Source organism: Callorhinus ursinus, unplaced genomic scaffold, assembly GCF_003265705.2.
Source record: "Callorhinus ursinus isolate GAN/ISIS: 27379988/994484 unplaced genomic scaffold, GSC_fseal_2.0 scaffold11, whole genome shotgun sequence".
NCBI lineage: Eukaryota > Metazoa > Chordata > Mammalia > Carnivora > Otariidae > Callorhinus > Callorhinus ursinus.
In genome coordinates this window covers 44,666,705-44,687,873 of record NW_027397073.1, presented here as the reverse complement: position 1 = coordinate 44,687,873, position 21,169 = coordinate 44,666,705, and the positions used below count along the sequence as shown (strand labels likewise).

Genomic DNA, 21,169 nt, shown 5'->3' with positions numbered 1-21,169 from the left:
GTGTGTGTCTGTGTGTGTGTGTGTGTGAGAGAGAGAGAGAGAGAGAGAGAGAGAAAGAGAGAGAGAGAGAGAGAGAGAGGCAGAGGGAGGGAGAGGGAGGGAGAAGGAGGGAGATTATCGAATCAGTGTTAAATTCTTGAGTCCTGTAGGAGTGCGTTCTTTTTCTTAGGAGATTTCATGCTGAAGTACTTAGGGGTGAACTGTCCTGATGGTCAAACTTGACTTTCAGATGGCTCAGCAAAAACAACACAGAGAGAAGTGGGAGAGCAAATGTGGCAAAAATGTTAACAACTGATGAATCTCCCTGAAGGGCCCCTGGTGGTATTGATACTATTGTTGCAACTTTTCCGAAGGTTTGAATATTTTCAAGTGAAATTTGGGGCAAAAGTCATTAAGCCTGAAATAAAATAAAGGCAAATTTCAAGGACTGCTTCTACTGTCCTGTGAGCCTAAAAATGAAAAGTTCCAGTGGGTGGTAAATAGGCAAGTTGAGGCAAACCACATTACCTCTTGTCTTTTCTTAGCAATGTAAAGCCAGTAAGCTACAGAATAAAACAAAGGCTGTTTTGTGTGGTAGATGAACTCATTTATCAGCCGCATTCAGGCTGGAGAGGCAGAGGAAAAGATCTGGCTGTTTAAGTTTCTTTTCTCCACCCCTATTTCATGGCTCTGGTTAACCCTATAGTTACTCCCTGATGTTTATAAGAAGAGGGGGCAGCCCCACCTAAAACTCGAATATAGCCGGGATTCTAGCACGTTGCCACGCATAAAGCATCTTTGACATATAAGCCATCATTACTTTTGCTTTTCTGGCAGATACGCCTAGTTTGAAGGAAGTACAGAATTTAAGAATCTATTTTTAAAATTAATTTAACATTGAAAATCAGATAATTTGCCAAAGAAAAGAAGTGATGTTACAAATAATTCATTACACATTCATCTAGGCAGTTAACAAAATACATTTTTCACATAAAAGTGTTGCTGGGAAGTGTTTGGGTTGCAAATGTGTCATTTGGAAATTTATTAAATTTGTTAGAGACGCTTTTATGGACCCAGGAAAATTTTACACAAGGCCGGCCCAACCTGTTTGTCAATCTGGTGTGCCTCCTGAACCCCAACGAGTCCATGGGGCATGGGCGCAATAGTTGACCTGACCGGACTTAAAATCTGGGCTCCTTCATTGATTTACTCTTTGGCTCATCCCTAATATTAACTACTTGTGTTTTCTTGCTTTTTTTCCCTATCAGTCTGGCTAGCTTCATCAGTGTTATTGATTGTCTCAAAGAACCAGTTTTGATTTGTTTTTCTCTATTGTGTTTTCTGTTTCTGTTTTATTGATTTCCATCCTGATCTTTATTATTTTCGTTTTTCTGCTTCCTTTGGATTTCATTTGCTCTTCTTTTTTCTAGTTTCTTAAGGGGGAAGTTGGGGTAATTAATTGGAAGCCTTCCTCCTTTTCTCATGAGGATGGTTAGTGTTATGATTACCCCCCAGTACTGTTTTAGCAGAATCCCACACATTTTGATATGTTGTATTTTCATATTAATTCAGTTCAAAATACTTCCTAATTGCCCTTTTGATTTCTTCTTAGGTTCTTGTGGTATTTAGAGATGTATGTTTAGTTTTCAAAAATTTGGGGTTTTCTAGAGATCTTTCTGTTATTGATTTCTGATTTAATTCCATTATGATGAGAGAACATCCTTTGTGTGACCTAACTCATTTCTGTTTCATGTTGTTAAGGTTGTTCAAGTGATCTTCGTCTTTACTGATTTTCTGTCTACTTTCTCTATCAATTCTTGAGAGCTGTGTTGAAATTTCTGACAATAATTGCCATTTGCCTCTATCTCTTTTTAATTCTATCAGTTCTTAGTTCCTCTATTCTATTCTATTCTATTCTATTCTATTCTATTCTATTCTATTCTATTCTAATGCTCTGTTATTATGTACAAAAAAAAAAGCCTAGGAGTATGTCTTCTTGACCCCTTTATAATTATGAAATGAACTTTTTATCACGGGTAGTTTTCTTTGCCCTGAAATCTACTTTGCCCAATATTAATATAGCAACTCCAGCTATCTGTGTATTAGCTGGATTGGTATTAGTATAGTGTATCTTTTTCCATTCTTTTACTTTTAACCTATTTTTTAATTGAAAGTGGGTTTTTAAAAAAAAATTTTTAAAGATTTTATTTGTCAGAAAGAGAGAGAGCACAAATAGAGGGAGAAGCAGGCTCCCTGCTGAGCGAGGAGCCCAATGCAGGACTTGATCCCAACACCCTGGGATCATGACCTGAGCCACCCAGGCGTCCCGAAAGTGGGTTTTTTGTAGGCAGCATATGTTACAAAGTGTTACATTTTTATCTGATCTGACATTTGTCTCTTAATTGAGGTTTTAGTCCATTTACATTTTTTAAAAAGAGATTTCATTTATTTATTTGACAGAGAGAGAGCACAAGCAGGGAGCGGCCGGCAGAGGGAGAGGCAGGCTTCCCATGGAGCAGGGAGCCCCATGCGGGACTCTATCCCAGCACCCTGGGATCATGACCTGGGCTGAAGGCAGACACTTAACCGTCTGAGCCACCAGGTGCCCCTAGGCCATTTACATTTAATGTGATTATTGATATGGCTTGGTTTACTTCTAGTTCAGTGCTCTTTTTTACTTATTTCACCTACTTTTTTACTTTTCTTCTTTTTCTGCCTTCATTTGGATAAAATGAGGTTTTTTTTATGATTTCATTTTATCCCTGCTGGCTTATCAGCTGTAACTCCATTGCATTATTTTAGTGGCTGCTTTAGTGGGTATAGTGTCATTTTAACATATCACAGTCTGCCTTTGAGTGATATCATATCACTTGATGTATAGTATGAGAACCTTATGCTTCGGTCTCGCTTCCTTGTGCTACTGTTGTCATACATTTTACTTCTACATATGCTATAAAGCCACAATGTAGTGTTATTGTTTGCTTTAAACAGTTAATTATCCTTTAAAAATATTTAAGGAATAAGGAATAAAGTCTTCGTGTTTACCGGTGTAGTTATCATTTCCAGGGCTCTTCATTCTTTGTATAGACCCAGGCTTCCCTCTGGTATCGTTTTCCTTCTACCTGAAGGACTTCCTTCAACATTTTCAGAAAGATCTGCGGGTGATGAAATCTTTTATGTCTGGAAGTCTTTATTTTGCCATTGTTTTTGAAAAATATTTTTATTGGGTATAGAAATATAAGTTGAGTTTTTGTCTCTCAGTACTTTAAAGCTATTGCCTCAATGTCTTCTGGCTTATATTGTTTCTGACAAATTTTCTAGCAGCTTTATCTTTCTTCCTCTGTTCATATCTTCCCTCTCCACCCATGGCTGCTTTTGACATTTTTTTTCTTTATCACTGTATTTAAGCACTTTAATTATGATGTGCCTTAGTATGTTTTTCTTCAAGTTTCTTTTGTTCAGAGTTCATTGAGCTCCTTGGATCTGTGGGTTGATAGTCATCTTCAAGTTTGGAAAATATTCAACTATTATTTATTCAAATATTTTGCCATCTCCCCCCCCCCGCAACACACACACACACACACACACTCCTTGAGAGAGACTTCAATTACATACAGTCATCCCCCAGCTCAGTGATGCTCTGTTCACTTTGTTTCAGCCTTTTACAAAAAATCAGTGTTTCATTTTAGATAGTTTCTATTGCTATATCTTCAAGTTCACTAATTTTTTCTTCTCTAATGTGTAATCTGCTGTCAATCCTGTTAGGAATATTTTTCAGACATTGTAATTTTCATTTCCAGAAATTTCCTTCTCATATTTTCCATGTTGCAACATAATATGTTCAGTCTTTAGCTCCTTGAACATATGGGATGTAGATTAATAACTTTTTTTAAAAAAGATTAATAACTGTTTTCATGTCTTTGTCAACTAATTCTGTTACCTCTGTAATTTCTAAATTGGTTTAGATTATTTTTCTTCTTACTATGGGTTGTATTTTCCTGCTTTTTTTGCATGCCTGGTAATTTTATATTAGATGCCAGATATGGTGGATTTTACCTTGTTGGGTGCTGATTCTATTTGTATTTCTATAAATATTCTTAAACTTTGTTTTAGCATGAGGTTGAGTTACTCGGAAATAGTTTGATCCCTTTGGGATTTGCTTTTAAGCTTTGTTAGGTGAGATCAGAGCTATGTTTAGTCTAGGGCTAATATTTCCCTACCACTGAGGCATTCTCAGTATTCTAGCCAATGCTCCCTTAATTATAAAGTTTTCCACTCTGGCTGATGCAAATAGGAACAGAGAGAGAGCACAAGAAGGGGGAGCGACCGTTACTGGCTCTGTCTGAGCAATTTTTCTGTCTTTCTCCATAGTTCTTTGCCTAGCCTTAGGTAATTTCCTTGGATACATGCACTGATCAGTACTCAGAAGACTCTAGGAAGACCCTCCTCAACTCACTGCTCTTCTCCTTGCATAGGCAGCTCTCTCCTCCCCATTACCTTCCCTTTGCTGCCTTTGCTTCCATAGACTGCCGGCTCTGTCTCTCCAACTAAGGGAAGCCACTGCCTTCTACCTGGATTACCCTTACCTGCATCATGTCTGGAAACTTCCTCAAGGTAGTTAGCCAAGGCAACCTAGGGATCACTGTCCTCTCTTGCCTGATACCCAATCTCTTGAAAGCCATTGTTTCATATATTTTGTCCATTTTTTCAGTTGTTTCAGGTGGGAAAATAAGTCTGTCATTCCATATTGGCCAAATGCGGAAGTCCACCATGACTTTCAATTGGGCAAATAAACATTTGATAACCCATAGTGCTTGAGGGATTTAATATTACTAATAATCAATTCCCTATTGTATGCCAGTTACTTTACATGTATTTTCATTTAATCTAGTGTTTATGAGTATTAACAAGCTCTCCAACTGACGGAGTTAGTAACATGAAACGCATACTCTGCCTTGTTCTAGGAATAATAGACTTCATTTGTTTACTTTATCTGTCATCAGTAAGCATTTCTTTAGCACCTACTAGATGTGACATAAGTATAAATAAGTCAGAGTTCCCCATTGAAGATCTTAAATTTGGCCATTAGATGTAGACATGTAAATAGATTTTTCTTTTTCTTCAGATTTATTTATTTATTTTAGAGAAAGAGAGAGAGCAGGGGGAGAGGCAGAGGGAGAGAGAGAAAGAGAGAATCCTCAGCAGACTCCCTGCCGAGCGTGGAGCCTGATCCAGGGCTCAATTGCAGGACCCCGGAATCATGTCCTGAGCTGAAATCCAGAGCTGGACACTTAACTGACTGAGTCATCCAGGTGCCCTGTAAATAGATTTTTCAATATCATATGGTAAGTGCAATGATAAAAGTACAAATAGGGTGCTTTAGGACCTCAGAGAAGGGTCACCCAGCTGAGGGGCATATGGGAAAGTGGTGATAGATAACGGGTGTCTTAAAGGATGAGTGGCAGGTCATTAAGAAAATAAGAGGATAAATATATTCCAAAGCAGGGAGACTTAAAACAATATGACACACAGGGGAGTTGAAAGCAATATGCAGGAGGCCAGGGATGGCCACCAATGAGGATGAGAGGTAGGCAGAGTTAGATCAGGGAGGGCCTTGGACGCCACACTAAGGAGGTGAGATGATTCTGGAAGCAACGAGAAATCACGGTGAGGCTTTTAACAGGTGAGTGAACAGGCTGCACTGGGGGGGGGGTGCATTGCAGGAACGACACTTCCAATTCCCAGCAGAAAAACTAAGATCTTATGGAAAGAGTCCACATTGGAGGAGTTGCTAATACGACATTGAGAAGTGATAATAGGGATGGGGAGGAAGAGACTGGGTCGAGAAACATTTAGGGGATACTTTATATCGAATTTGGTGACCAACCAAAGTGGGGGGTGGGGGTGGGGAGTGGATTCCTGGTTTGGACAGGAGGTAGCATCCTGAACTGAGATAGGAAATTTAAAAAGAGAAAGGATAGGACTAGGGGCCAAAAAATAAGTTCAGTTCTGGATGGTGCAATGGAAATATTTTGCAGACTCTGCATCTGTCCTTGCTTATGACAGAATATACTGAAATAAATCATTTCAGTAAGTAAGATTACTTAAGATTACATCTTACTCACTTGCTTAAGTCAAAGTCAGATGGCAGGACCATGTCTTATTTGTTCCTGTGTCCTCAGAGCTGGCTCCCCTGCCTGGGGCCCTGGGAGAGGCTGGCCCCGAAGCAGAGGTGGCGGGAAAGCCACCAATGGATGAGATCACACAGGGAGACACAGCAGAGACCGAGAAGAGCAGTGACACACAAGAAAAAGATGTTCACGCCTTGTGGTGAGAATTTGAGAAACGTGTGATCTGGTGGCCTCACGTGGTCATGTGGCTCGTCCACCGGCCCTGTGAAATACCATCTAGATGCCGTCCTGCTATTCTGTCGGTGGTTTGGGTTTTTGGTAAGTCATTGCCTTTGTGTATTTTTCATGTTAACACAAAGGCTCTCAGTGATTATACAGAAATCATTTTGATCTATCACTTGACTACTTTGCTTGGAAGAAAAGTTCTAATAAGTGGGTGGGGGTGTGGGTAGGGGGTGGAGCATGGTTAACACAGAGGCAGAAAGCTATTAGAAGGGTTTGGGGTGTGGATGTAGTTCTACCTTCTGGGGCAATGGGAACTAAGTCAGATTTTGAAATTACAATGACTGTAGGGAAAAGATTATATAGGTCAATGTTCTATTGTAGAAATACATCTACTCTGCTTAAAGTAAGAGCTAGAACTGAATTATTTTCATGAATATGCAATCTACCTAACAGAAGTCCAAATTTTCTGGTATTCATATGTATTAAGAGACCACATATTTGAGAATAACTTTAGGACAACAATATTTTAAATAATACAATATCGTATCAAATAAAGAGCAATAATGGATGAAATATTTAAATTTTAGGGCCACCAGCAACCCACCACTTCCTCTTGTTGCCCATTACTATTAATGACACAAACCTGCTGCATCAAATAGATCACTCAAGTTGCAACCCTTTAAATGATCCTTTAAGGCCTCCGCAGGATGGATTTAATCAACTGTCCCTACTGGTCTTTCTTCTTTTCCAACTAATGTGATGTGTCTTCGACAAGGATTTGGTCTTTAAATTCCGGAAGAGTCTTTTTGAGTCAAGTTCCAGAGTTTGAATGGAATGCACAGCAAGTGTTTCTCTGGCTTTTTTCAGTCCTGTTAGTCAACAGGAGATGTTTAACACCTGTACTGTCCGTTCCTTATTCTGACAAGCACAATCTGATAGATGAAATACTGGGTTTCATACTCAGGGTGAAGGAGAGACAGAAACCAGGAGTGGGGAGGAGGGGGGGGAACCTTGGAGTCATGGGAACTACAGTGGGATTGAGCTCTCTGAACCTAACAGAGGTCAAAGCATGTGCAAAGGAGTTTTGTGGTAAATGGTTAGGGTTGTAGATTTACATACTTTTCAAATTAAGGTCCAAGATCATCACTTCAATTTCGAAGAAACTCACACTAATTAAAATTTATGGGAAAAAGGAGATTCCTGCACACCTGTAGGAAGCTATTGTATAGGTGGTAGATTTCCTTAGGATTACGATTTCCTGTATTGTAACTTTTCTGTTCATTTAAGCCTCTGGTAGCTTTTTCAGAGGAGGTGGAAGAATTCTGTAGCTTGTGGACTATTTCCACAGGATCAGGCAGTTCTCTAATTAGGAAAGGATGAGAGCCCTTAGGTTAAATTTCAGTTAGGCATTTCCCCGCCCCATCTACCTCCATTTGAAGTGTTCAATCTGGTTTCAAAAGAATAGAAGCCAATGATTGTTTAATAAACATCAATGAAGTAATAAAAAGGCACATCACAAAAGCACCCCTGGAGGATTTTCAACCACTATTCTTAGCCTGGATAGACAAAGCACAGCGAGTGACATTACCGAGTATTTTCCAAACTTGCCTGGTCAAGGCATCACCTGTAGTGGGCACTGTTAAACTACAGACTCCCAGGCTCTTAGAGATTGAGATTCAGAATATCTGTGGGGACATGGGGTGAAGTGGGTGGGAGTAAACTGGAACCTGTAACTTTAACAAGTGCCTTTTGTGTGTCTTAAGAATGGGCAAGTTTGGGGGCGCCTGGGTGGCTCAGTCGGTTAAGCTCAGGTCATGATCCCAGGGTCCCTGCTCAGAGGGGAGTCTGCTTCTCTCTCTCCCTCTGCCCTTCCCCTACTCGTGCTCTCTCTTTCTCTGTCTCAAATAAATAAAATCTTAAAAAAAAAAACAAAACAGGCAAGTCTAGGGAACCCTGATATAACCAATGTAAACTTTTACCAAGAAGAGCTGTTTGGCAGTTACAAATCCAGAGACGCTGTGTCTTCTGTTCAGTAATTCCTCATCTATAGGGTTTATCTAGGGTTTAGTCATTCCGAATCTATAACCAGTAAATCACTGCAGTGACATTTTTGTCTAGTGGCTTTATAATGAAGCACACTGAACTTGCCAAGGACAGAGCAAAATATTTTTTTGCATGAGTTAGAAAACCAGAGAGTTGAGTCCAAGGCATTAATCAAATACGGGTGTGTGTGTGTACGTGTGCGTGTACACATGGTTCCAAGTTTCTAGTGGACTTTGGCAAAATCTTTTGACGTACCAATGTTCTCATCTGCAAAATTGGGATAATAATGCCAACTTCATAGGGTTTCTATGAGGATTGAAGGGAAGAGCATCCATAAAGCCCTAGCACAGAGTAAGCATTTAATGAAAGCTTCTTATTGCTCCTGTCAGTTATATACTAGGATTTCAATCTTTATGATCAAATGGTACTCTCACTACAAGTTTGCCTTAAATTTTCCTATTTTTTAAATAAGTTATGTCCTCAAACAACTTAGTTCTGGTGCCATCACATGTGGTTTTACCCAAATGGAATTTTTCTAGAATGTCTAAAACTGTTTTATTATTTCATAATTCTCAGAGCTACAAACGCTGCAGATGTCTTATTTGATCTGTGCACTTGAAAAAAAATGAATTAGTTCTAACATTCACACATCTAGAGATGACACAAAAATCTAGATTTCCAGGGAAAAATGAGATGTTTCAGTATACAGGACCCTTGTTCTCCTAATTTATGCGACTCACCTGGCCCTTGTAGGCAGCTGAGTTTTTACCTCTAAACCCAGGATGATGTCTTATTTCTCAGACATCTGTGGATTGTCAGTTCTTAGCCTGGTTAGTAGGTCATGAATCGATGAATGGGAGAAACAGCAAGTTAACTGCCCCTCACACCAACAGACTGTTTCAGCCTGTCCAGCCTGCAGACCCCCAGCTGAATATCCACAGAGCCCAGTTTCCATGATTCCCCAAAAGCTCCTGAACACAGTCCATCCCCCAGCCCGGCACCCGAGACCAACCTCTACTCTAGTCCAATTCCACCTTCCTTTTCCAGCCATGTTTCTTCCCCAACTAACCCAGCCGCATCCCACACCATTCTCTGAACCTGCCTTCTGCAGCTCAGAGCCTCTGCCCTCCTCTATACCCCTTCCTGGTGAAAGCCTCCCCATCTTCCAGGTGCCACATTGGTAGTCGTTGGTTTGTAAATAGGAAGTGACACATATCCAATATATAGTGCCTCGTAGTGAGCTAAGTATATGCCCTAATTCTGCTGTGTGATGTGCAGGCATCTGCCACCCCCCAGCACCCCATGGCAGAAACCATGTCACAGTCATCCTACTAGCACCAGCATCCCTTATAACACGTCCCCAACGTGTTGTAAGGGATGCTCACAATATCTAAATACAGGAACACATTTCCATTTTAAGGAGAAAATGCTGCTAAGTAATAATCTACTTTCTTCCTCATCCTACTACAACATAAAAACTCACCTTTTCTCAACTAGTTTGTTTTGGCCCCCCTTACAAAGCTTAACTGAACATAAACCTTTATCATATCATTTACCTGATGTCTGAGAATATTAATTTTTTTTAATGAGAAATAGGGATTATACAACCTCCATTGTGGTCATAAAGATTCAATGACCTAAGTGCAGAAAAAGTGCTTAGCATAGTGCCTGGCATTGAGTGAACATTAAGGGCATGGCTATTATTACTGTGTAGAAACTCACCTAATATTTAGGAACCAGGTTAGAAGTGGGTCATTTCATTCTATTTTTCTAAGATACTTCTTGGAAAAGAGCAGGTCAAAGAATATAGTTTGTGTGCCTTAGACTAAAGAAATATATTTTGCTCAAAAAAATTAAAACATTATTTAAAATGCCAGTGGATCAGGAAATAGTAGCTTTTTTTAAAAAAAATACACTTTTATAACCAGCAAGGTAATGATTGATTCGGGAAAAGATTACAAATGAATGTTCAAACTGGTGGGCAAAAGTGTGTTGAACAGGATATTTACGGTCCCACAATTTCATCCCATCGATTACTTATTAATCCCACAGGGAAAAAGCTACTTTTACATTGGAGAAATTTGGTGGATGTCACTTCAACTAAGTGGTCAAAATTATCATCACAAAAGAAAAACCACAACCCACATGCATTAAGATTTATAAAAGCCAGAAATAAGACAAAAACAAGAAATAGAAATTAAAAAAAAATTACTGTCATCATTATGGGCCAAATGGATCCTTGTGAAGTGATGTAATAAGGACCTAATATCACCTATACAGTATTCTTGCACAGAAAAAAAAAAAAAACCTGATTCTAGAGACCAACCAGACAAATTCAGAGACATTAATAAATATAGCACGTTAAGCCTTGCTTGATCAGATCCTCTTTCTGGAAAATAAGCACAGCCATAAAGATCCTTATTGGGCTGACAAGTGAAGTTTGAATGTGCACTGCATATTGGGTAATAAAAATAGGGCAAAATACAATTGTGACTCAGTTATATTTCGAATGACCATCTCTTTGCTGAAGATTCTGGGAATCTACGCCAGAAGGCCTCACAGTGTGAAAATTACATGTGCTATGTTTGCTGCATTGGATTGGATTAGAGGTTTTGTACAAAGAATGGGCAACTGGGCTGTATTTGTATAAATGGGCATAAAAACTGAGAAGACAGTGGTTGCTGATAATGCACATCATTCTGTGCAGTTGTGTGGGGACAATGCTAACTGCCCAGAGAGTGCTGGGCAAATGTTACTGCCAGGGTGCTTGCTTTATTTCAAGATTTTAGAAACTTTGGCCTAACGAGAATGGATTCCTAGGAAAATCGGAGAGCAATTTCATTGTCTTTCCGGTCCAGCAGGGATGAGCAGGCGGCTGGTGGGAGCAGATCTGGCCATCTTATCTGAGACTGTGCTGTATTAGCCCCAACTACGGGGAAATCAAACAACCATGGGGAAGACTGGCTGGCAGTCTTAGAGTCATTCAGTGTTTGGGCCTCTGTGTTTCAGGGGGTGATAGGAGCCATTAACAGCTTACTTTTAGTTTTAGAAGCCAGAGATATTTTCATTACTAGGGTCCTCAGGCATAGACTTTTTAATTTAAAAAAAGAAAGGAAGTTCAGGATGGAAATCACCTATCACTACAGGAACGTCTCTGCAGCAGAAACACATTATAGTTTACCTGTCAATCTTACCATCATGCCGGGTTTACTCTGAGTATCTGGAATGAGGGAGAGGAAGTAGGGAAGGGAGGTGATGGTGGGGTTCACGGAGGAGCCCCTGGAATCACTAATACCTCGGAAAAGCTGAAGGCTTAATTCCAAAGTGGTACTGAAGCTTCAGGTTTCTTTACCTCTGGGGCTAATAAGAGAGCGACCATTCTGGCTCTTAGATTTTCCCTCCTTCTTCCAAAGCCACAATGCTATACTTTTGGGATTTTTTTGGACAGGTGTTATGGTAGATTCAAGTTGGTACAAGTCCTTTGTCACTCTCCCCAGCAGGAGGTAGATTTTATTTCCCCTCCCTTTGAATCTGGGCTGGCTCTGTATGTCCTGAGCCAACAGACTGCCCCAGAAGTGCACTGAGCAGTTTCCGCCCTGGCCTTTCAGAGCATGGCGGCTTCTGCTTCCTTCCTCTTGGAACGCTTATGCCGGGGACACTCCCCCTTATAACCCGGCTCCCGAGCTGGGACGGGGCCAAACCACACAGAGAGGCCCTAAGCCAGTATGGATTGGCAGCCCATGGGAAAGCCATGGGCTTTCCTTGCCACAGAAGCAGGCCAGCAAAGGCCAGGCCACTCAGGAGAACCACAGAATCATGAGAGAGAATAAAATGTTGTCTTAAGCTGCTAAGTTCTGGCGTGGTTTGCCCTGCAGCGAGAGATAACTAAAATTTATAAAAGAAAAGTTCCCAAGAAGGAAGATTATCTTGCTAACCAGCAAAGAGTAGCAAAGCACAGGTCAGGACACGTGCTGAGTGGGAACGGAACCGTTTAGAACACGTGATCACATTCTTGTCCTTTTGCGGGTTTGACCTCAAAACTGGCGTCGGCTCTGAGGGCCTCTGTCTGATGTTCAACACAGAAAACTCAGAAAAAGAAAAAAAAATCTCATTTTAATATAGCCTCATCCCCACACGTGTGTTTCACACAGACCTTATTTTTTAAAGAGTTTATTGTATTTAATACATTATAAAATTTGAAAAATTGTAGGAAAGCAGCAGACTCAAACTGGAGCAACTCTAACAAGTAATAATTCTGGCCCCTTTGCAAAACTGATCAGTTTAAAAACAAAGTAATGTTCACATCTGTGAAGGCGGACGAAAAAGTGTGACTTCTGTACAAACTACATTTAAAATTTCATGTCTAATGTCTTTCGAATGCAGTGTGCTCATGAGGGTTTTTCTGAAGTCCTGCCCGGTCCCGCTTAAAAGAGAGGACATGAAGCCTCCGTATGCAAATAAACTCCATTCAAGGTGTTTTGTGTTTAAAAAAAAAAAAAAAAAAAAGGAAAAAGATGAAAAGGAAACAATGGATGGCTGTTGGCAATGGAAACCGTAAGGAGATGCGTCCTCACTGCTCATGGCTTGTACATTGGTCGGGGGCCTCGGGAGGCCCGGGACACCTCACGGCCATCACAGCACCAACTGTAGCTACCACCTTTTTAAAACTTTTTTTTTTCCTTTTTTTGCATTTCCTACCTTTTGACATATATATATATTTATATATATTTTTTTACACCTTGAGGATATCACTATTCCAATTGTTCCCATATGAATACAGGTGTGGTCTCTATTGGATATAAATGTGTCTTTTTATTCAATTTTAGGTCCAGGACTTGGTTTGCTGTCCCAACTGCACATAAATGTCCCATTTTTTGTTTGCGTTATTTGTTGCGTACGGTTTTCTTTTTTCCTTTTTGCATAAGAAATCTGTCCATTTAGTCCAGAGGCTCCTGCTTTATCCGGATAACGGAGGGCACACGGGGTGTCCGCCTCAGCTCCCGCCGCAGGACGTACTCACTGAACTGAGACGAGTCTACTCCTCCTCCACAGGAGCCCACGATTTCAAATCCCCTCTGCTGCAACCTCTCGAGGACCTGCACAGGGCCAAGACAAGCATCCTGGTTAGCGGGGAGATGGGTCCTCTGGCCACACACACAGCCCAAAGAAGTGTCCTGAAGTTTGAGATCTTGTGCAGCCCGGGTCACTCTTACCCGACCCCCAAGTCTCTTGAGTTGCTGCTTTTGGTGGAAGACCCTGGACGGAAGGGCAGGAGGGAGGGAGCATCGTTTCCAAGACTTCAGATGCGCCTTTCCATGCCTGCCATACATGGGCCAGCTCATTTAATGGTTACGACCACCCGGCAGTATGGGTGGTCAGCCCATTTCATACATGGGGAAACTGAGGCTCCCAGCACGTCAGTGATGGGATTGGGTTTCCAACTCAGGTCTGTCTGGCCTCAGATGCCACATTTCTTGCAACGTGCAACACTACCTTCTCTGCAAAAAGAGAGGGTTCACATTTCAAATCTCATCACTAAAATATCGTCAAGGAGATGATAAATGATATGGCCACACGCTGATTTTATCTGAATTTACTCAGCCAGTGATTCATTCTCAACTCATTCACCCTCAGCTCTGCCCCTGTTGAAGGCTGCCAGTACGAACTTAATATATTTCAGTTTGGAAGACCGATATCATTTCAGTAGCAGAACCAATGGACTGCTGAAGACAGTCAAGGTTTATCCACAGGTTTTCAAGTTTGTGGCGTCTGAAATAGATTTATTGCCCTGTGTGCATTCAGGGAGGCAAGCATAAATGCAACGGTTAAATATTGGAAAACACACCCAAAATAAAGATATTCTAAACTTCTCATGTAATAATCACTTCTCATAATCTCTTCAATTTTGAAATCAAATACCTAATGCCAGAAAGATCCCTGGGTTGGTCACCTACAGGTCTGACAGCCTTAAATGCAGGAAACAACTCCTACACTCTTAGATAGGCAAAAATACAGAAAATTGATCTAGAGCATCGTTTCCCTAGAAATCCAACAGACACTGGACTTGCAAATGTTCCCTGGGCTTCTGGGTAAAATTAAATTGCTTCTCTACCACTCTAAAGGGATGACAACTCAATCATAGCTTAAGAAAAAAAAAGCCTGGCTCAAAATTTTTTAGGGGGGAATGAAGTGAAATGTTATTAAATAACTTTCCAAAATTTGCTCAATGTAAGGTGAACCCTTACTGTTTCTCTTTAAATTATTATTTTTTGGTCACCTTCTATGTGGAATGTAATTTGCTAGTTTGCAAAATAGCTAACTAGAGATTGGAAAACAGTATGCTTTTTAAAAACTCAAACTTCAAATGCTGGCAAATTAAAAAAAAAAAAAGTTCTTATGAGAACAAAATAAACATTCTACCCTGCAGTGCTCTAGTTCTGTAGCTATATTCACAATGCATATACATACCAGTCAGCAAAGGGACAGGATGAAGAAAATATCCCTAAATTCAAAATCAAGAAGTGCTTTGGTGGCAAGTCAGTAATAGAAAGGTAAAGACCCAAGAGCCCACTCTTAAGATTTCCCCAGCAGAGGCAGGAACATAGCCCGTCAGCAAGAAAAACCCCAGTTTGCTCGGCCAAACCACTGCACTGGAAAGGATTCTTTGCCTTGATTGGAAGAGGAATTACAAAGGTAGAAAAAGCCATGGACAATGAAGCACCCAACTCTGGTATGGTCGGTCTTGCAGTGTTGTTAGGTTTGCTAAATTGTTGAATATGGAAATCCCTAAGCTTCCTCCCCAAATAATATGATCATCATTCCATATGACCCACTGTTACCCTGGATGTGATCAAAGCTTATTTCAATGTCATGCAAACTGCTACGCTCCTTAGCCAGTTCTTTTTAAACATCAATTTGTGAATAGCAAAATTCCTTAACAATAGTGATCAGTTGAGAATATTAAGATCACTCCAGGGGTGGGTTGGAGTATCAGGTCTTGTGCATCTTAGCCCAAAACTTCTGGATGCCTAGAGCACAGTGCCTATTTTCTTGGTCGGTGGAACAGGAAGCTAGAGTCATCGACCGTGTCATGGTCACATCACGGCTGTGTCACCGACGATGTTAATCCAGATTAAAACGTTCTCATCTGATCAGACTTGAATAACTGGGAAACTTGTCAGGCATATGAATTTATTCCATGGCTTTTGTGTGAGATATGGAGCCCTAGGGAAGCAATGCTGTCTGTCATCTGATGGGCGCTGCCCCCGCCTCCATCTGGAGGGAAGCTGGGGCAGGCTGTGTGTGTGGGAGGCGAAAGGCTTTCAGGGCTTTAGAGGCTGTGATGATAAGTAGCAGAGGCCCCGCTCGGGAACACAGGGTGGTGCGGGGTGCACCTCTGGCCCCATCCAACCCAGCGGCTGCCATGCTCTCGAGTGTCTTGCCAGTGCTCCTGAGACGCTGCTTCTGCCAGTTTCTCCTGCTCTTCTGTCCTCAAGACATCTGTTCATAAATTTTAAACATTATAAATAGTTGTGGAACAATCTCCAAGAGGAATGGTAGAGTGGGTGCTTCTAGTCTTTGAGCTGTGGAGAGGTTTTGTTGGGTCAATCCTGAACAAAGTCATGGGTCCACTCCAGTTAAAAAGAGCGGGGGGAGGGGACCCCAAGCCCTCACTCCATTGACTTGAAATCGTTTTGAGTCATATAGACCTGGAGCCAAGACATAGGTATGTCTCCACTTTCTCCTCAGCAAGATGGGGGATTCACAGTGCTCACCTGTTAGGGTTCTAAGAAGACAAGGCACATACCACCCTTGGCCCAGAGCCACCACACATTAGTTAAGATGATGAACACACCCACCAACGTGTAAGGGACATGGCACCTCACATGTGAACCAAACTTCTGAATTCCACCCCTAAGTCTCCTTCTGCCGTAGATTTCTCTGTCTCAGAAAATGGCAATTCCCTTCATCTAGTTCCCCTGTCAGAAATCTTAGTCATCCTTGGTTTCTTAGAACCCGCAGCCATTGTCAGAGAACCTTGTTAGCTCTATGACACTCAAGATATTCAGAACTGGACAGTTCTCAAACGTTGCTAACTGGTCCCCTGGCTTCCACCGTTTTCCATCTGCTGCTGGAGTATTCATTTTCAAATCTGAGTTACATCATGCCACACATTTGCTCAAATTTTTCAAGTGGCTTTCCGTTTTACTGACACAAGCAAATGATCCCAAACCAAAATAAACTGAAACAAACAAACAAACAAAATCCCAGAGTGCTTACCACTGCCCAAGAGGCAATCCATGATCTGTCCCTGGCCACCTGCTGGCCTTGTGTCTCAGCGCTGCCTATCCCTGACACTTGATCTTCAAGCCCCATGGGCTCTCCGGATACTCCTCAACATGACAAGCAGACTCCTACCTCGGGGTCGTCGCAACTTCCTGGTCCCTCTGCCTGGGATAGTCCATCCCAGCTGTCCTCTTCTCACCACCTGACCAACATTTTTTTTTTTCCTCATTAAACTTTTGTTTTAATGGGTCTGCTGGTTACTGTTTGCCGCCCCACCACCACCCCCCCGTCCTTCTCAGAATGTAAATTCTGGGAAAACAGAGCTATGGTCTCTTTCTCCGACTTCTAGATCTCCAGTGCTCATACCAGCACTGGGCACGTAGCAGATGTTCAACAAACACCTGGGGAATGACTGAATGAGCGCGTAGAGGGTGCACGCGCTTGCTTGCCTACCCAACGGAAGTGAGGCCACGTGAGAGTTCCCCAGCTCCCTGGCGGGAAGGCGCTGTGTGAAGGCAGGGTTAAGTAACAGCATTAAGAGCGACACTGGACGCCACACAAGTGTGTGACAAGGCTATACCTGGACCGAGTTGAGGTGACAGTAGCCGTTCAGTGGAAACCTGATGACATGCGTTGAGTCATGATTCCAGCCTGCGTTGACAGAGTTACACATCACGTCGCCGATCTCTGGGAACACTTCTTCTATCAAGGATTTGTCACCGCTGAGCGTGATCCTTTCTCCGAGGTCTGGGGCGACTCGCACCACTAGGCACTCACAGGGCCTTGAAAAGCGACCAGTTTCTCTGTCCTGCTTCCATCTTTCCATCTCCAACAACATGGGCTGAAGCTGAAAATATTTTGCCTCTTCATATAACAAAGTATAGTCCTGGAAAAAAAAAAGGGGGGTATTTCACAGTGCAAAATACAAACAGGAAGCACTGAAAATGTCCACAGATGAGGGGTGATTTTCTTCCATCTCTGTTATTTCAATAATCAAATCTGCGTGTAAGTTTTTCACTTACCACACCTTTGTGCATGCATTCATTCAGCGATGATAAACGGAGTGTGAGGGTATCAAGGGCCAGGCAGGCCCTCTTCTAAACGCTCCCCGTGAATGAAGTCCTATAACTCCCACAACCGCCCCGTGAATTTGGAACCATTATTATTGCCCTTGGGCAGGCGAGAAAACGGAGATGAGAAAGGCTGAACCCATGACTTCTCTCTTTCAGCAGAAGAGTGCCTCCGGGTATTCAAAATTGGTGGGGGTGAGAACCCACTTCACGTCCTCGCGAGGGAGCTACGCCTAGGTTGCGGTGAGGGAGGCGCAGGCGCACTATCCACGGGGAGCCCGCGTCCCCTGTCGGGTTCACCGCAGCTCAGACCGTAAGGTGGGAGGCAGGGGGCGGCGCCGGGGGGGGGGCTGGTGCAGGGGGGGGGGGGGGGGGGGGGGGGCTGCAGGGGGGGGGGGGGGGGCGTCTGCAGGGCGTGCACGCTGCTTCTACCTGAGCGTGGGTGCCGATCTCTGACGGTCTGGGGGAGGCTGACGCACCGCCCTGGGCCGGCTATCGGCGCTGCCACCCTCAAGTGAGCCCACGATCCCTGCAGGACAGAGGTGCCAGGAAGGAAACCCGTCCCTTTCTGAAAGCACAGCCACCATTCTTTGAGCATGGCTTCTTTCTTCTCTTCCTTAAAAACACATCTACTGAATTAAAGCAGAAATCTGGCAAGCGGGTATTAAAACACACACACAAGTCACTGGATGGGAGGACAAGGGAGGCTGCGGGGGAGGCAGCGACGTAGGAATGATGTTATCACACGGGGCAATATTATCTCTACACGTAGCTATGACCACAATCATCTCGGGGTGGGAGGCAAGTGGACACCTGTCCAGGCATGTTGACTGAGGACGTTTTTGTTTTTGTTTTAATTATTTATTTTTGACAGAGAGAGAGCACAAGCAGGGGGAACAGCAGAGGGAAAGGGAGAAGCAGGCTTCCCGCTGAGCTGGGAGCCCCATGCGGGGCTCGATCCCGGGACTCCGGGATCATGACCTGGGCGGAAGGCAAACGCTTCACCATCTGAGCCACCCAGGCGCCCTGACTGAGGCCGTTTTAATGAGCTGACACGGGCGTGTCTGAGGTCCTTCCCGGCGGGAGCTAGCCAAGGGGCGGTGCCTGCAGCACAGCCGACACCCAGAGCCCGGCGCTGCCGGAGCCTCCGCCATCCGCACGGGACGGAGCGCGTCGGTGATGACCACAGGAGAATGGGTTTTATGTGGCACTTGGCTCTCTTTCTTGCAAATTAAGCAGCAGCAGCAGCGGCTGGGGCTTCCAGAGAAAAACGTGGAGAGGTGAGAAAATGCCAGTGGGCCTGCAGCTGGCTCTTCCACTTTGTGTCGAAACATTTGGGCCAGGGGAAGATGCTGTCCCAGACACTCCTCTGCAGCGTGGCCCGCTTCTGTGTTCTGCCCTGTCCTGGCCACCCCATTCTTACAGGGTTCCCCGCTGGAGATGATCTTCCTTTCACATACTGGCACCTGCTTTGCTCCCCCCGCCCCCGCCCCGCCCCGCCGCACAGGAGGTACTGTTTGCTTGAGGTGAGCACCAAGCTGAGGTGTGGCCACTCTTAAGACAGGACAGAACTGAGGCCCATCCGCAGGCTTGAGGGCAGGAGTGGGGAGACTGCCGGTTTCTCCCGGGTTCCTGAGACCCCGTGTGGGGGCCTTGCCGTCTCCTTAGTACATCAACTGTGAGACAGTGACCTCGATCCTTTACTTACTTATCAAGATGACAGCTCGCAAGGAGATTGAAAAACAGCATTGACAGTTACACAAGCAACAGAAGTGAGAACTTCTGCTACTGCTTTTTATTTTCCTTTGAGAATTAAAAATTGTAGCACAAGGAAGGATCTGGACTCCAGTGAAAATATGTCATTAAGTCTTCAAATCCGAGACCGCTAGAGCAGTCTTATTGACCAGCCTTGACCTTATGGAGGAATCCTTTCAAACACTGCTGAATAGTGACCATTAGCCTCTGATTCAGTGCTTCCAGTGACGGGAAGCTTACAATCTAACAGGGCACAGCATTTACTTTGTGGGCTGCTCTGATTAAACTTCTGGAAACTTCTTGGTTAGAATGACCTGAGTTTCACTGTAGTTCCAACTTATTCAAATTCTGCCACCTGGTGATCCTAAACTTTCTTTGCCATGTGAACCCTTCACACATTTGAAGACAACGGTTATGTCTTTATATCATTCAGGCTGAAAATACCCAATCTTTTCAGCTCCTTCTCATTTGTTATGACTTAGAAGTCCTTCGACATCTGGTACGTGCTTGACTTTGCCAACATAGTTCTGAAAACCCAAACCGGAACCGAATGTAACATTTCAGATGTGATCTAATGAGTGCACTGTAGAACCTTTGTTTGGCTGGACACTCTAACCGCTCCTAAAGCAGCCTGCATTCTCATCTTGTGGCTGCTGTTATTACCACACACTGAGCGGCTTAAAACCATACAAATTTATTCTCTTATAGTTCTGGGAGCTGGTCATTAAGGTGGTGTTTCTTCTGGAAACTCTAGAGGAGAATCCATATCCTTGCCTTTTCCAGCTTGCACAGGCAGCCCACATTCCTCGGCCTGGGGTCCTCATCACTCCCGCCTCTACTACTGTCCTATCTTCTCTGACTCTGACCCTCCTGCTTCCCCCTTTCACTTGGAAGGACCCTTGTGAGCACCCTGGACCCACCTGGATGATCCATGATAATCTCCCCATCTCAAGACCCGTCACTTAATCACATCTGTACGGTCCCTTCTGCCATGTAAAGTGACATACTCCTGGCTTCCAGGAATTACGACGCAGACGTTTTTGGGGGCCATTATTCTGCGTACCGCACAGCATAAGGCTGTATTAACCTTCTTGGTTGTCTTTTTACCCTATCAGTTTACGTTCTGCCTACAGTGAAGTCTCCGCGCCTTTTCACAAGAGCTGCTATTGAATGAGGTCCTCCTCTTACGGCATTTGTGAGAAAGTTTAAATCCTCCATTAGTTATCCCTCTTCAAATTACCTACCGTAGGTTCTGAATTTGCTCCACCATACTGAGAAAATGTAAATTCTTTCGTCCAAGGTTCTGCTCCCTCTCTCATTTTCTTGTCATTTTGAACAGGGTGTTCTTTTTCTGTATGTGAATCATTTTTTAAAAGTAATGACAGGACAGGGCTACTTGCAGGCCTTGGTTCAGGTTGATGCTCAAGTAATAAATTAAAACTCTGGATTCTGGCTATTCGAACAGTTATAAAACCTCTAATTCTGAGATCAGCCAGCCCCCAATTGTGGCGTTTGCTGGATGTCTGGTTGAAATACCGTGTGTTTGGGTGGGCCTCCAAGGGGAAGGCTGGACATGTGGGAGGGGCCCCAGTCTCCCTACTGCCCAGAGGTTCTCCTTATCTACAAAATGAGAGGAATAAATCACAGTGAAGTCGCTACCAGGCCTGATATTCTGAGTCT

General features: G+C 43.3%; 1 protein-coding gene across 6 annotated transcripts in view; it reads right to left on the bottom strand.

Annotated features, from left to right (window-relative positions):
- Positions 1–12,532: 12,532 nt before the first annotated feature.
- KCTD1 (potassium channel tetramerization domain containing 1) overlaps positions 12,533–21,169 on the bottom strand; it is a 175,681-nt gene continuing 167,044 nt past the window's right edge. For all 6 annotated transcript variants that reach the window (XM_073898381.1, XM_073898384.1, XM_073898382.1 and 3 more), the window contains exons 4-5: positions 17,245–17,550; positions 12,533–13,474 (exon numbers count right to left, since the gene is read on the bottom strand). In XM_073898381.1, coding sequence (XP_073754482.1) covers positions 13,316–13,474; positions 17,245–17,550 — 465 coding nt within the window. In that variant the 3' untranslated portion in view covers positions 12,533–13,315. The remainder of the gene's footprint in view (positions 13,475–17,244; positions 17,551–21,169) is intronic.